The sequence below is a fragment of the Sceloporus occidentalis genome, unplaced genomic scaffold, assembly GCF_023333645.1.
Source record: "Sceloporus occidentalis isolate IW3139 unplaced genomic scaffold, rSceOcc1.0.p SCAF_2, whole genome shotgun sequence".
Classification (NCBI taxonomy): Eukaryota; Metazoa; Chordata; class Lepidosauria; order Squamata; family Phrynosomatidae; genus Sceloporus; species Sceloporus occidentalis.
Window position 1 is genome coordinate 260,966,887 of NW_028316982.1, and position 14,996 is coordinate 260,981,882.

The 14,996-nt window shown below is 43.3% G+C and overlaps 1 protein-coding gene across 2 annotated transcripts in view; it reads left to right on the top strand.

Moving 5' to 3' along the window:
• The first annotated feature begins 665 nt into the window (after nt 1–665).
• Nucleotides 666–14,996, top strand: part of NOX4 (NADPH oxidase 4) — a 149,390-nt gene continuing 135,059 nt past the window's right edge. For both annotated transcript variants that reach the window (XM_089508261.1, XM_089508262.1), the window contains exons 1-2: nt 666–722; nt 9,111–9,206. In XM_089508261.1, the coding sequence (XP_089364387.1) occupies nt 666–722; nt 9,111–9,206 (153 nt within the window). The remainder of the gene's footprint in view (nt 723–9,110; nt 9,207–14,996) is intronic.

Below are 14,996 nucleotides of genomic sequence, written 5' to 3' on the forward strand. Positions count from 1 at the left end.
GTAAAAACGAATCCACTGAGGCAAAAGTGAGTATCAACGAGTCAAAAAATGAGTGAAGGCGAGTTAGTTGCCTCTGTGGCAAAAGTGACTAAGAAGAGTCCCCTCAGGGGCCGAAGCGAGTCAAAGCGAGTCCCTTCAGAGGGAAGAGGAGGGACAGAGCCACTGAGATAAAAGTGAGTACAGACAAAAAGTGAGGGAAGGCGAGTGAGCTCAGAAGCAAAAGTGACTAGGAACGAGTGCCCTCCGAGGCAACAAAGGGAGTGGGGACACAAGTTAGAGTCCAAAAGGACTCCCCTGGAAGGCAAAAGCGAGTCCCCCGAAAGGCCCTCGAAGAGCCCCCTCCCCAGGTCCACTCTGCGGGCCGCCCCTCGCCCTCGCCCTCTCCCTCTCCCCGCCTGGCTCCAGACAAAGGAGCCCCTCGCCGTCGTCGTCGGCGCCACCCTGGGATTGTCTGCGGGGCTGGGAGGAGGTGGGCAGAGAAGGAGGAGGCCATCCCTCTGCCCCCTTTGCCCACCTTCCCCCCCCCTCGGGACTGAAGGGGGGCAGGGAGGGGAGAGAGGGCCGGAAGGAGGCCAGGGAGGGGCGGCGGCGGGGCTGAAAAGGAAGAGCCCTCCGGCCGGGGGTCCCTTGGAGCAGCAGGAGAAGCGCTGCAGACCTCCAGGACCATGGCTCCCTCTTGCCACAGCTGGCTCGCCAACGAGGGCTGCAAGCATCTCCTCCTGGTAAGGAAGGCAAGGAGAGAGAAGGGAAGCTGGCGGTGGGTGGGGAGGGGTCCTTTGCTTTGGGGGATTTGCAGCCATTCTGTTATGGAGGGCGGGAGAACTGCTTCGGGACACAGGGGCAAGCGTGCTCCTGAGCATGTGCAGGGAGTAAGCTTAGCAGCCACAGCAACCTTCCAGCACTTTAAAGGCGTTTGTGATGCCCTCTGTCGTGATGCTATCTGCCCCAGGTGTTTTGGAAGATGGTGAGGTTGCAGCTGATCCACCCAAACTTTGGCCCTCCAGGTGTTTTGGACTTCAGCTCCCAGAATTCCTGGCTGTTGCCCAGTGTGGCAGGGGCTTCTGGGAGATTGAAGTCCAAAAACACCTGGAAGACCAAAGTTTGGGAAATACTGCCTTAGAGATGCAGAGGGCAAAAGTCCAAGTAGACCACAAGCTGAACATGAGTCAACAGTGCGATGCGGCAGCTAACAAGGCCAATGTGATTCTAGGCTGCATTAATAGAAGTATAGTGTCTAGATGAAGAGAAGTAATTGTGCCATTCTATTCTGCTCTGGTCAGGCCCCACCTGGAATATTGTGTCCAATTCTGGGCACCACAATTCAAAAAGGACATTGAGAAACTGGAGCGTGTCCAAAGGAGGATGACAAAAATGGAGAAAGGGTCTGGAAACCATGTCCTATGAGGAACGACTTAGGGAGCTGGGTATGTTTAGCCTGGAGAAGAGAAGGTTAAGAGGTGATATGACAGCCCTGTTTAAATATTTGAAGGTATGTCATATTGAGGAGGGAGCAAGCTTGTTTTCTGCTTCTCCAGAGACTAGGACCTGGAACAATGGATCCAAGCTACAGGAAAAGAGATTCCACCTCAACATTAGGAAGAACTTCCTGACAGTAAGGGCTGTTCGACAGTGGAACAAACTCCCTCGGAGTGTAGTGGAGTCTCCTTCCTTGGAGGTCTTTAAGCAGAGGCTAGATGACCATCTGTCAGGGGTGCTTTGATACAGAGTTCCTGCATGGCAGAATCGGGTTGGACTGGATGGCCCTTGCGGCCTCTTCCAACTCTAGGATTCTGTACACCCAAATTTTGGTCCTCCAGATGTTTTGGATTTAAGTTATCAGAATTCTGGCCAATGTGGCAGTGGCTTCTGGGAGTTTGAAGCCCCAAAATACCTGGAGGACCAAAGTTTGGGAATCACTGCCTTAGAGATACAGAGGGCAAAAGTCATGTCCACAAGCCTTGGGTCTGTGACTGTGAGCCAGTCAAAAGTAACGCAACAATAGCAATGTGCATTATTAAGAGCACAAGAAGAATGTTGCAGGATCAAATAGAAGGCCTGTCTAGTCTGTTATTATGTCTCAAAGTTGGGAACTCTTGATGGAAGTAATGTAGTTTGATACCACTTTTAGTCTTTTGAACGCTGGACTAGGATTTTGGAGACCCAGGGTTCGATTCCCAGCTCAGCTATGGAAACCCTCTTGGGCAAGTCACACTCTCTCAGCCTCAAGGTACGGCTGTGGCAAACCTCCTCTGAACAAATCTTGCCAAGAAAACCCCATGATAGGTTCGCCTTAGGGCCGTCATAAGTTGGAAACGAAGGAAAATGAGTCCCTGTATTGGGAGAAAGGTGGGATATACGAAAATAAAATTAATAATAATAATAATAATAATACTAATAATAATGAAAATACACAACACAGACACACAGCTCCATCCTATGGACCTTTTGGGATTTGTAGGTTTACATGGTCTTTAGTATTCCTGCAATACAGAAGGTTGGACTTGACGGCTCATGAGGTCTCTTCCAACTCTATGATTCTCTGCCAAAGAGTGCTGGTGCCTCACAAAACTACAAATCCCAGGATTCTGTAGGATGGAGCCATTGCAGTTAAAGTGGTGTCAAACTGTATTATTTCTGCTGTGTAGATGAACCCTACATTTATCAGAATCACCAGCAATGTTGTCAAATGCTGGATGTGTGCTACCTGATGCAAGTGGATTAGAAGACAGTTTTTGCCCATAGTTTGTGAGCAAACCTATACAACAGCTTGGTAAGGTAGAATAATCAGAAATACATGTAGGGGGGAGTCAAATTCTGTGTGTTGCAATTTTTTTTTCTTGTGGCAAACTTTAAATATGTGTTAGGCACTGGATAGAAAGCAATCTATGCCATATATTCCCTTGACATGAACTAGGGTTTGGTAACCCCTTCAACAGCCCTGTAAGGTGGGTTAGTATGGTTATCCCTGTTCTGCAGATGTCATGTGCTTGGTGTGGATGATCACTCTTTCGCATCTCTACTCAAAAATAAATTCCATTGCAGGTAAGTGGAGAATAGAATTCAGCCTAAAATGAGTAGAACTCAAAAAAAGTGTGGTGGAGTCTCCTGCTTTAGAGGTTTCTAAGCAGAGGCTGGATGGCCATCTGTCAGAGGTGTGTGTCTGTGTTTTGATTGTGACTTTCTGCATGGCACAACGGGGTTGGACTGGCCCTTGAGGTCTTTTCCATTTCTATGATTCTATGAAAAGTCTTGCTATGCTATCTGGGGGATTCCATAGGAGTTGTAATCCAAAAAGACAGAACCTAGTTGAAGAAGCTAGATGATAACAATAGAGAATGAATGAGCAACTTAACTGAAGCTAAGTAACAATTGAAATGCTTGCAGTCACAAAGACCATTCGCCAGAAACTGTTCCCCATCAGGTGGATTGGAAAGAGAGGTGCACATCTGTCCATCAAACATGCACACAGGGCCTTGATTAAAATTAAAAATGATGAACTCAAATGTGGAAAAACTGCAGATAACAAAAACACTATGTTTTTACCTGAGAGAACACTTCTCTAGGAATGTCTAGGTTCTCCAGTGCAACTCTGTGGTCAGATGCATAGTGGAGTGTTCTCTGTAGGAATCTCTAGGTCCTTCAGTGCAAACTTTGGTTAAAGTTGACCAAAGAGTTGCATTGGAGGACTAGATATTTCTCAAAAGAACATTTTAATACAATTCACGAATAAACAAATCTTCAAAAGTCAAAGCCACAAATGTGGAGGGATGAGTGCATAGTACTTTGAAACTGTTTTAACTGCTGTGGCAGCATCCCACCGAGTTGTGAATTTGTAGTTTCATGAAACAGTAGAGCCACACATCCTAGTTTTCCATAAGATGGAGCCATGGCGTTTAAGGTGATATTGAAATGGTACAGTTCTGTAGTGTGAGAGAGACCTACATTTGTTTCCTGATAGGTTGTCAAGAAGTTCAGTTACAACAATGTTATAACTGTGAAGTGTGAAAGACCCTTACGTAAAGGATAGGAATTGCAGGACTGTAGCTTTTGTTGGGAGCATTCCTCCTCTGTTGGTTAGGGCTGCTAGGAGTTGCCATTCAACAATAGTTGGATGGCCACATGATTCTCACCCTGTTTTAGGTGTATGATTCTCCCTTAAAGTTTAAGGAATTACTGTGTTGATTTTGGACAAGCCCCAGGCTTTATTTCTTTTTATGGGATAGACTGGTTGACTGGCCTTAGAGGCGGGAAGATGACTTTGGGGTAGAGCACCTGTTTTGCATGGAAAAGGCCCCAGACTCAAACCATTGCCTCTCCTGACAGAGATATCAGGAACCTGTTCACACTATTCAACAATAAACTATTAATTCACTTTAATTTCCACGATTCTATCCTGTGGAATCCTGGGATTTGCAGTTTGGGAGGGCATTTAGAATTCCCAGACAGAACACTCTAGTGCTCACCAAATTACAAACCCTAGGATTCCATAGGATGGAACCATGACTGTTTAAATGGAATAATACCACTATAATGTTGTAAGTGTGAATGGACCCCTGGGCAAGTGATGGTGGGAAAAAACTCTACCTGGGACCTTAGCTTCTGCTGTGCCAGTCAGAACAGATGGCACTGGACTAGATAGACCTGGCATATGGTAGTTTTATGGAATCAGAGAGTTGGAAGAGACCACAGGGGCCACCCAGTCCAACCCCCTGCCATGCAGGAAATGAGTCAAAGTATCCCTGACAGATGGCCATCCAGCCTCTGTTTAAAATCCTCCAAAGAAAGAGACTCCACCACTTTCTGAGGGGGTATGTTTCACTCTCAAACAGCTCTTACTGTCAGAAAGTTCCTCCTAATGTTGAGGTGGAATTTCTTTTCCAGTAGTTTGAATATTTCCTATTAAAAGAAATCGGAGAGATCATAGCTCAGTGGAAGAATACTGTTTTTGCATGCCGGAGGTTCAGCCTCTGGCATCTTCCATTAAAATAGAGACGGGCAGCGTGGGTTGGCTCAGCAGCCATTTTTATCTTGGACTTTCACTCCCTCATTGTAACTTTCAATTTCTTGCTTATTTCAAAAGTCTTTCTTCTCTGGGGCGTTTGGCCCCAGGCCCTGAAAGAATGGCCTCGGGGTGACACATGGCCCATTGAAGAGGAGAATGCAATTGCTTGAATGTCCTACTTATGGGCATCTTGTAGTCATCCGTTAGGGTACTGTGGGAAACAGGAAGCTGCATTGACCTTTAGTCTCATCCAGCTGGGCTTTCCATATTTTTTATTTTTGGTGATGAGCTGTATGAGAAGTTAGAGAACAGTGTACACTGTTATTGTCGTGTGCCTTCAAGTCATTTCCAATTTATGGCAACCCTATGATGACTCTATCATAGGGTTTTCCAGGCAAGAAGGGGTCTGCCTTTGCCTTCTTTTGAGGCCGAGAGACAATGAAACTTACCCAAAGTCACTCAGTGGGTTTCTGTGGCTGAGCAGGAATTCAAATCCTGGTCTCCAGAGCTGTCTAATGCTCATGTTGGCTCCCATTATAGTGGACTGGACAAGATGTCTAACCTGGTATTAGCTTCTTGTGTTCCTACGCACACTTAGGGCTCATTCACACTCATGTTTTTGTACCAAGAAGATTCGGATCTCCTCAGGAATGTGAAACTGAATCAAAGTTCCCACTACGTTTACCCTGATTGAATTTCTCTGTGGAATTTTTACCCCTGTTGCCATTCACACGGCTGTCGTATCGATTTAAAATACAGCCTCCATTTCTAACGTGTTCCCACCTTCTCTTCTTACTATTGTATCCTCTGTCCAGTGGGACAGAGAAAAGTCACCCTCTGTCAGCCTCAGAGGAAGGAAAGCAACAACAATAACACTAAATCACAACAATCAAAAACTGATTTGTTGTTGTGCAGCTTCGGGTAATTTGTGACTTACGGTGATCCAAAGTCCAATCATGGGGTTTTCTTGGCAGGATTTGTTCAGAGGGGGTTTGCCTTTCCCTTCCTCAGAGGCTGAGAGAGTGTGACTTGTCCAAGGTCACCCAGTGGGTTCCCATGGCTGAGTGGATATTTCGAACCCTGGTCTCCCACTGTCCTAATCGAACAGTCAAACCACTATACCACACTGGCTCTCATTTATACAAAAAAGAAGCCTATTTAAAACATAGAAAAAAGATAAAAATGATATAGGTGGCCCTTTGTATCTGTGGGGATGGTGGTGGTGGTCCTGCAGATGTTGCTTGATTGCAGCTCCCATCAACTCTACTCAGGATAATCATTGAAGAAGGTTCATGGGAGTTGAAGTGGCCTTCCTCTGCCTTACTGTTTGAGATTTGTCTCTTTCTTTTTTAGGATCTTTCATCCAGTTTGAAATGTTCTGTGCCCTTAGAGCAGTGGTTCCTGAACTTTGGTCTTCCAGATGTTTTGGACTTAAGTTCCCAGAATTCCTGACTGTTGGCTAATGTGGCAGGGGCTTCTGGGAGCTGAAGCCTGAAACACCTGGAAGACCAAAGTTTGGGAATCACTGCTTTAGAAATACAGAGAGCAAAAGTCATGTCCAGAAGCCTTGGGTTTGTGACTGTGAGCCAGTCAAAAATAATGCAGCAGTAGCAATGTGTGATTTTAAGAACATAAGAAAAGTGTTGCAGAATCAAATAGAAGGCCTGTCTAGTCTATCACAATGTTTTATAAATACCTCTGGGCCAGGTGATGCTTTAGGCCAGTTGTACTCAAAAGTGGTGGTCCTTGGCCCAGCCTAGTCTACAAGCTATCAGCTGCTGGTCTTTGAAACAACTGTAGCAGATAGATACAAATATGTTACCAATCTCTGGCATGCTGGGAGAAAAATAGCCAGCCCCTCACGTCAATTATTTTAAGAAGCATTGTTTTATGCAAAGTGGGGTGTTTATTTTAGGCGACAGAGTATCAAGGGTGGGAAATTGTTCTGTGATCTATCCTGGAGGAATCCCAGAAGCTCATGGCTGCTCTGGAAAAGAAAGGTAAAATGCAATTAGCTAGACCTCTAATGCATTCCTCTGTTGAGTTTAATCTGGCCTTTGAAGACTTACTGCTCGAGGGGACCTGGCCTTGTGGAATTGTGCTACATTCTCTAGTTTATGTTTTCTTTATTTGCTGTTTTTAATAGTTATCCTTTTTAACTCGTCTTAATTTATGGTTTGTTTAATGATATTTTTATCTCCAGCATTTGGTATATAGTGGTCCCTCCACATTCACTAGGGTTAGGGGCGAATGACCCTCATAAATATGGAAAACCTGGAAATAAAAAAAGCACTATACCTTTTTTCTAAGAGAAAATCTCTGTGGGAATCTCCACATCCTCCTCTACAGTCAACATCTGCCAGACGTTGATCATAGAATTATGTTGGAGGACCTTAAAATGCCTAGAGAAGTGTTTTCTCTAGGAACTTCTAGCTTCTCCAGCACAACTCTATGTTCAGCTTCTGGCAGAGGGAACTGCAAATAATCAAAAGTCAGTGCTCCAAATGTGGAGGGACAACTGTATTTTTAAGCTTTTTTTAAAAAAAACCTGTTGTAAACTGTCTTGAGTTTTTGACTGGGAAAAAAAGCATCATCATCATCATCTATATCATCATCATAATCATCTATGGGACCTTAATCCATGGTTAAGACAAGATCCTCAAGTATACTAGAAAAGATCCTCAAGTGTAAAGCTATATCTCTGAATGCCAAAATCAGGATTGTCCATGCCATTGCATCTCTACTTCCTATATATGGTTGTGAAAACTGAACAGTGAAGAAAGATAATAGGAGAACAATCAACTCAGATAAGCTTGAGGAGAGTTCTCCAGATACTGTGGACTGCCAAAAAGACCAATAAATGGGTCGTAGAGCATTGAACTCTCCCTAGAACCCAAGATAACTGACACTGTCATACTTTCAACATACCATAAGAAGACATGACTCACTAGAAAATACAATAATGCTTGGCAAGGTAGAAGGCAGCAGGAAGAGAGAAAGTCTAAGACCTGAGCAGGGCTGTTGATGACAGGGTGACTTGGAGGTCTCATTCTTAGCATTGCCATAAGTCAACTTGATTGCAGTTAACAACAATAAAAATGCTGGTTAAAAGAGCCAGTGTAGGTGAAAGCTAGACAAGGATTCTGGGGGACATGTGCTGAAATCCATGCTCACCTGAAGAAACCCATTGAGTGTTTTCGAGCAAATCATACTCTCTCAGCCTAAGACGAGACAATAGCAAACCTCCTCTAAACAAATCTCACAGAGAAGCTCTTAGGGTAGGGCTGCCGTAAGTCAAAGTTAGCTGAATGGCACATAACAAAAGATTAGGTGCAAACCTGCCTTTAATTCATATTTATTTATTTAAAATGTTTAAACTATATTGTAGCTATGGAGGGAGAGCAAAATGAGGGCATTGCTACTCAAATAAAAATTCTGCTCCCACAAATGAAATATTATTCAGTCTCCAAACATCCTAATGTTGCAGAGAGTGAGGCACTGGAAATCATTCATAATTAGAATTTCTTGTATCTGCTGTGTTGTCTTGGTCACTTTATCTGCCCCTTTTCTTTGAATCTCCAAAGTCAATTTCTCAATGCTCAACTGATTTTTTAAATTACTGTAGTGTTAGAAACAAAATTTCATTGGAGAGCAGAATTATTATTTGGGGACAATACGTTCACTTTCTCCTATACCCGTCCCACCTTTCGGTTGTTAAAATGCCTTACTTTCTTACTTATCTTCTGAGTTCTACATAATCTGATGCCTACATTGATTTTTATATGAGAGAGTGAGATGGTTTTGTACAGTTGGCCATTAGTATCTGCTGGGTTTTGGTTCCAGAACCCCATGAGGATACCAAAATCCATGGATACTCAAATCCCATTAAATACAGTGCCACAGTAAGATTGTGTCAGTTGTATATAATGGCAAAATCAAGGTTTGCTTTTGGAATTTATATATTTTAAAAATATTTTCAAACCGTGGATGCTTGAATCCATAGATAAAAAATCCGTGGATACGGAGGGCCGATGGTATCTGCATTTTCTATGTACTGTAGATTTTTGAAAATCTTCCATATTTCTTTCCCCTTTTTCTTTCCCTTCAGCTGCTTTGGCTGTCTCTCAACGTGGGGCTGTTTTGGAAAACTTTTCGGTTGTATTATCATGAGCCGCAGTATTACTATTTGCATCAGATGCTTGGGGTAAGTGGTGGACTCTCTCTTTTTCTCTCTCTTTTTCTTTCCTTGGGACTCAGAGAATGTAAAGGAAATGGAAAATCTAGAGTAATGGGGAAGATTTGGGCCTTCTCAGTGACTCACAAGAAAGGGAAAGGAGGAGGGTATTTGTTTGTAGCTTAAGGGAGGAATTCTGGGGGTGGGCGGGTGGAGGAAAGACAAAAGGACCTGTTTCTGACTTTGAAAGAAGGGTGGGAGTCTGTGAAAGGTCTGGGAAAGCAGACCTTTCCCTTCCCTCATAGCCTTCTTCCTTCATACTCCCTCCCTCCAGCTCCCAGCTGCACATGTATCTGGCATATGAACCCCTTCAGCGGATGGCTGGACTTTTCTGGGTTAGTCATGGTAACTTTAACCAATTTTGTGTGGGGGGGGGGGGGCAGAATGCTGTTCCAACAAAGCTTTAATGCTAACACTTCTGATATATCTTTCTCAAGGGAAGTGAAGTTCTGTCTTTCTTCTCCCCCCCCCTTTTCCCATTATTTCATGAATGTTCACATCCTTTGCCATCTTGTTCTCATGAGTCCTAGTGCATTTGGTTCAGAAAGGCCTGCCCAGTCCACCTCCATCCCTGCCCCTCTCCCCCCCAAAAAAAAGAGAAAGAGAAGAGAAAGAAAGAAAGAAAGAAAGAAGAGGAGAAGAAAAGAAAAGGGTAAAAAATGTTCCGGGTACTTATATCTTTCTCTGTGTGTATACACATTTGTGCAGGATGTAATTCTTCACTCTTTTTTCTCCAAACAAACAAAAAAAAAATAGGTAATTTTAGTAATTTTCTTCTCACTGTGAGAAAGTCTTTGAAAACTGCAGTCTCTGAAACCTGTTTGCAGTTTGGGGACTTATTCTGTGCTAAGTTTGCACATTCTTTTTTTGTGCAGAAAAAACATTTTCTGTGCTGAAAGCCCTATTTTCTGCACAGAAAATGTTTCTGTGCAGAAATATGGTTTTGTGCACAGATATGGTTGTTTCTTGTACTCTGTGAAACAATCATATGCAAATTTTATATAGAAGAAGTCCTAAACTGTGAAGTATAGAGGATGTCCTAAAGCAGGATTCTTCTCAGGGTTTCTCAATAGTAGTGTGCATGCATGCAAAAAGTACCAGTCAGTGTCACAAATTGGTTGTTCTTTGTTGCTTGTTACATTTATAGTTCACTACTGAACTCAAGCAGGCATTCATGGCTCCCCCCGTTTTTTATCTTCACAATTGCCCTGTGAGGTGGGTTAGGTTAAGATAAAGTGACAGTTTCAAGAAATTCATCCAGTTAGTTCTGTGAGCCAATGGGAACTTGAACCTGGCCCTCTCAAACTCCAATACTGCACTTTAAGCACTTACCACACTGGCTGATATAGCTTCCTTTTGTTACTGGAATCTGCAACAAAATGTTACAGGAGTAAAAAATTCTAGTTGAGTGTTTTGGCAGGACAGACATGTCTTTTTTAAAAAAATTAAATCATTCTATTCCTCCCTCCCTGTTTCCCTTCCCTCACAAACAGACACAGATCATATTAATTTGTGAAGTGTCTGCCAATCTTTGCAGTCTTAACTCTCAGAAAAGGGTAATGCGGTTATTTTCATTTTACATTTGGGGAAACAATAGAGAGACAACTCCATGCTTTCCTTTGCTGCCTTCTCTAATTATCACGCTTTGTGTTTTGCCATTTAAATTCTCACACACACACACACCCGTACCTTACTTTACAAAGTAAACCGCAAAGACGTTACAGTACTTCCAAACTTCTTGACTTATATTTCCAGCCACTAGGGGAAACCTTTTTGATGCAAGGTTCATATGTATTTAAAAACCTACAGGGAGAAATCCAGCAGGTCTAGATATTTACATGGACTCATAGTGCTATAATTATGCAGTGTGAATGGGCCCCAGGACATGGATTGCCACGGTGCAGAGAGATTTTACCTTTGCTGGAGCAGGATTTGTGAGAATATGTTGTGAAGTAAAGTGCTGTAGCTGAATATTCCACCCATCTCATCCTTTCCATTGTTCCCCTTAAAAGTCAGTAAGCATTCTGTGGTCTCAGAATAACCATTCCTGCTTGGCAGAGGGTTGGACTCAATGGCCTCTGGTCTCTTCCAACTCTGTGACTGAACATCGTAGTGATATAATAATCAAGAAAACAGACCTGTGGAATTTTCTCCTATCATTTGGGTGCTTGAGTCACTGAAGTCATACAGATCTTGCATCTCTTTCAATCATGAAGTCTAAAACACAGATATTTAAAGATTATGCTGATAGAAATGGAGAGTCTCACGATATATTGTTTTGATCCACATTCAGAACAGGAATAAGGAAGTGTATCTTCTAATGTTGTGTTCGACAATTGTTCCTGGGGTTGGTTTATTTCTTATCTTGGATATGGCCTCCAGGGATAATTCTTGTGTCTCAGCTGCTGAGCCATAAAATACTGTTGGATGTTTTATTAATTTGCTGAGCTTTTAAAAAAAGAACTGTTGCACTTACAAAGAAAATTAAATGTTCATCCTAGGATATTGTATACATAAACACTGTAAAGTGCCATAGGGTTGATTCATGTGATCTTTAACCATCAGATGATCAGGAAAAAAATAATTAACAGTAGCTATAGGGAAGTTGTAATATTGGACCTGTAATAGTGTATGTAGAGTTAATCTTCCAAGGGTGTAGCAATTGGGGAAGCATAGCCCCTCTCCAAAATATAAAATATGATCTCCATTTAAAAGTAACATTTCAATCCCCAAAATTTTAGCATTACAGAAAATGAAGCACTGAAAATCATTCACATCTATAAGAGTTCCATTTGTTGTGTTCACAGTCCCTTAGTAACTTTGCCTGTCCCTTTTGTTTGGATGCCTAAATTCTGTTTTTAAATGCTCTATTGAAGTGTTAAGTTAGTCAGTGCTAGAAATTTGGAGACTGAAGGACTATTTCATGGGGAGGAGAGATAATTCTTATTTGAGTGGCAATGGCTTGCTTTTGACCCACTCCAGTAGCTGCACTCCAGTTTCTGTGCAGTTTCATTTTTCTTAAGATGTTGTTTGCAAAGTGCAGTTCTCCAGAGTTAGGAAAGCTGGAGCTAGCAGAGCCAATAATGAAGAATTCTGGGAGCCGTACTTCAGTAACTTCTGAAAAACTGAATGTGGGAGAAAGATAGTGGATATTTGTATAATTTAATTAATTAACCAGTTTAATTTAATATATGTAATGTGGCTAATAATGCCAGAATACATATTAAAAATAACATCTTAAATAAGATAACCTAGAAACAAAGGCCCAAATCCAATTGCTAATCTCAAATAGAGAATCAGTAGAACATGAATTGGTGATTAGATTTAGTCCAGACCAATTGTATCATAGTTTAAGTGCTGGAAGTAGGAATGTAGAAGATGATGGTTCAAATCTCTGCCCAACTATGAAAACCCCTTTAGGCAAGCCACATTCTGTCAGTCTTAGGGGAAAGCAATAGAAAATTTTGTTGACAGGATGCGGACAAGCTGGAGCATGTCCAGAGGAAGGCGACCAAAATAGTGAAGGGCCTGGAAATCATGCCCTATGAGGCTCTTCCACTTAGGGATCTGGTTATGTTTAACTTGAAGAAGAGATGGTTAAGAGGTGATGTGATAGCCCTGTTTGAAGGGGTGTCATATTGAGGATGAATCATAGAATCATAGAGTTGGAAGAGACCAGTCCAACCCCCTGCCATGCAGGAACTCTCAATCAAAGCATCCCTGACAGATGGCCATCCAGCCTCTGTTTAAAGACCTCCAAGGAAGGAGATTCCTGTTTTCTGCTGCTCCAGGGTATAGGACCCAGAGTAATGGATTCAAGCTACAGGAAAAGAGATTCCACCTAAACATTAGGAGGAGCCTCCTGACAGTAAGAGCTGTTCGATAATGGAACACATTCCCTTGGAGTGTGGCAGAATCTCCTTCTTTGGAAGCTTTTTAAAAAAATGCTGGATGGCCATCTGCTGGGGCTGCATTGTTTGTGAGTTGCTGCAGGTGGTTGGACTGGGTAGCCCTTGGGGTTCTACCAGCTCTATGATTCCGTTATTCTATTATCTCCTCTTGGTACGAAATCCCCAGGATAAAGTTGCCCTATGTTGACATTGATTTAAAGGCACATATAGGGTTGCCATAAGTGAGGACCTCCAAACCGGGACAAATGTAGGACAAATGCAGGACAACATTTTCAAATGTAGGACACATTTTTTAAAAATGGAGGACACGCAAAAAAATTGAGGCTTTTTTAGAAATGTTAATATAAATCCATGTTTCTTAGGCATGATCAAAATGGAGGACATTTTGACATTATTCGTAGACAGATCACGGAAATGTACTTCCCTTTCTGGCCACCCCCCTCTCCCCATTCCAAACAGCAGCACATTTGAGCATTGAACATGGCTTTATTTTAACATTGCCTCTTGCATATTTCAGAGGCTTATTCCACAACCAAACCCTTTGGTCAAGGGACTTTGGTTTTTCTTCATTTTGACTTGTTTTGTCTGTATTCCACCCCACTAAATAAAGGAGACATGAAATGGAGTTAATGGGTACAAGTTGTTAAACAAAAAAGTCTTGTGAGACTCTGTAGGCAAGAGGTGCACCATGTTAAGTGGGTTATTATTCCTGCAGTGTGTGTGAGAGATATAAAAGCTAAGGACTGGATTCATTTGGAGGATCTCTGTGTCCAAAACACACTGCTTGGACTGCCAGGGCTCAGTGCTATGGAATCCTGGGAATTGTAGTTTATTGTGGCACCAGAGCTCTCTGACAGAGAAGGCCAAATGCCTCACAGACCCCAGAATTCCAGAGCATTGAGCTTTGGCAGTTAAAGGGGTCTCAAAGTGCAGAGGGGGGGGGGGGGAGAGAAAAGCCAGGGAGTGTGAATGAGCTCTGAGAGGAGGAGGAGGAGGAGGAGGAGGAGGAGGGAGGGAGCCAAGGGAAGTGGCCAGGACCACCAGAGAAGCCCCTGCTTTTCCTCATCACCGCAGCCTTCTCACTGCTGGCAAGAGGCTCTGCCCCCAGCCAGGCAACGCCTCCATTCAGTCTCCTTTTGTCAAAAGAGCTCTGGTGCCACAAGAAACTACAATTCCCAGAATCCCATAGCACTGAGCCATGGATGTTTAAGGGGAGGGGGGTCAAACTATTTCTGCAGCCTTTTGCAACCCCAAAGCCTTCTATTATTTACCAGCAACTTGCAAGGCAAAATCTCTTCCTTCCAAGCCCTTGAAAACCAACCCAAGGGGAGGGCTGATTGCTTCTTTCTCATTGGTCAGCTTCGGGAGAAATTTGCATATTACAAGGAAAGGTGTTTAGGGCCTCAAAAACGACCCTGTGATAAAGAATTACAACAATACTGAGTGGTAGACATTTAAAAGATGAGGAGGCATTTAGACTCCCAGGGAAACAGGAACGACTGATGGCCTTTTTTTCTTTGCTCACTGTAACCTGAAAGTAATGCCTTTTGCAGGGTATATATACCAAGTGGGCTGGCAATAGCTCGGAGTGGCAGATGTCTTGAAGACCTGCTCTCTAGGCTAAGACAGGCAGGGAGGCGGGGAGGGTGGCACACAGCCATGGGGAGGGCTGGAGCTGCCTCCAGGGCCTTGCTGGGGGGGGAGGTCCTGGGGGAGGGGCCAAACTGGGGCGGGACCATGTGGCCCTGCCCCAAACCGGGAAAGTCCCGCCCCCAGGTGGGATATGGCAAGCCTAGGCACATAACAACAACAAAGTTAAGGCTGCAGTAGAAAACATAATCATGAAAAA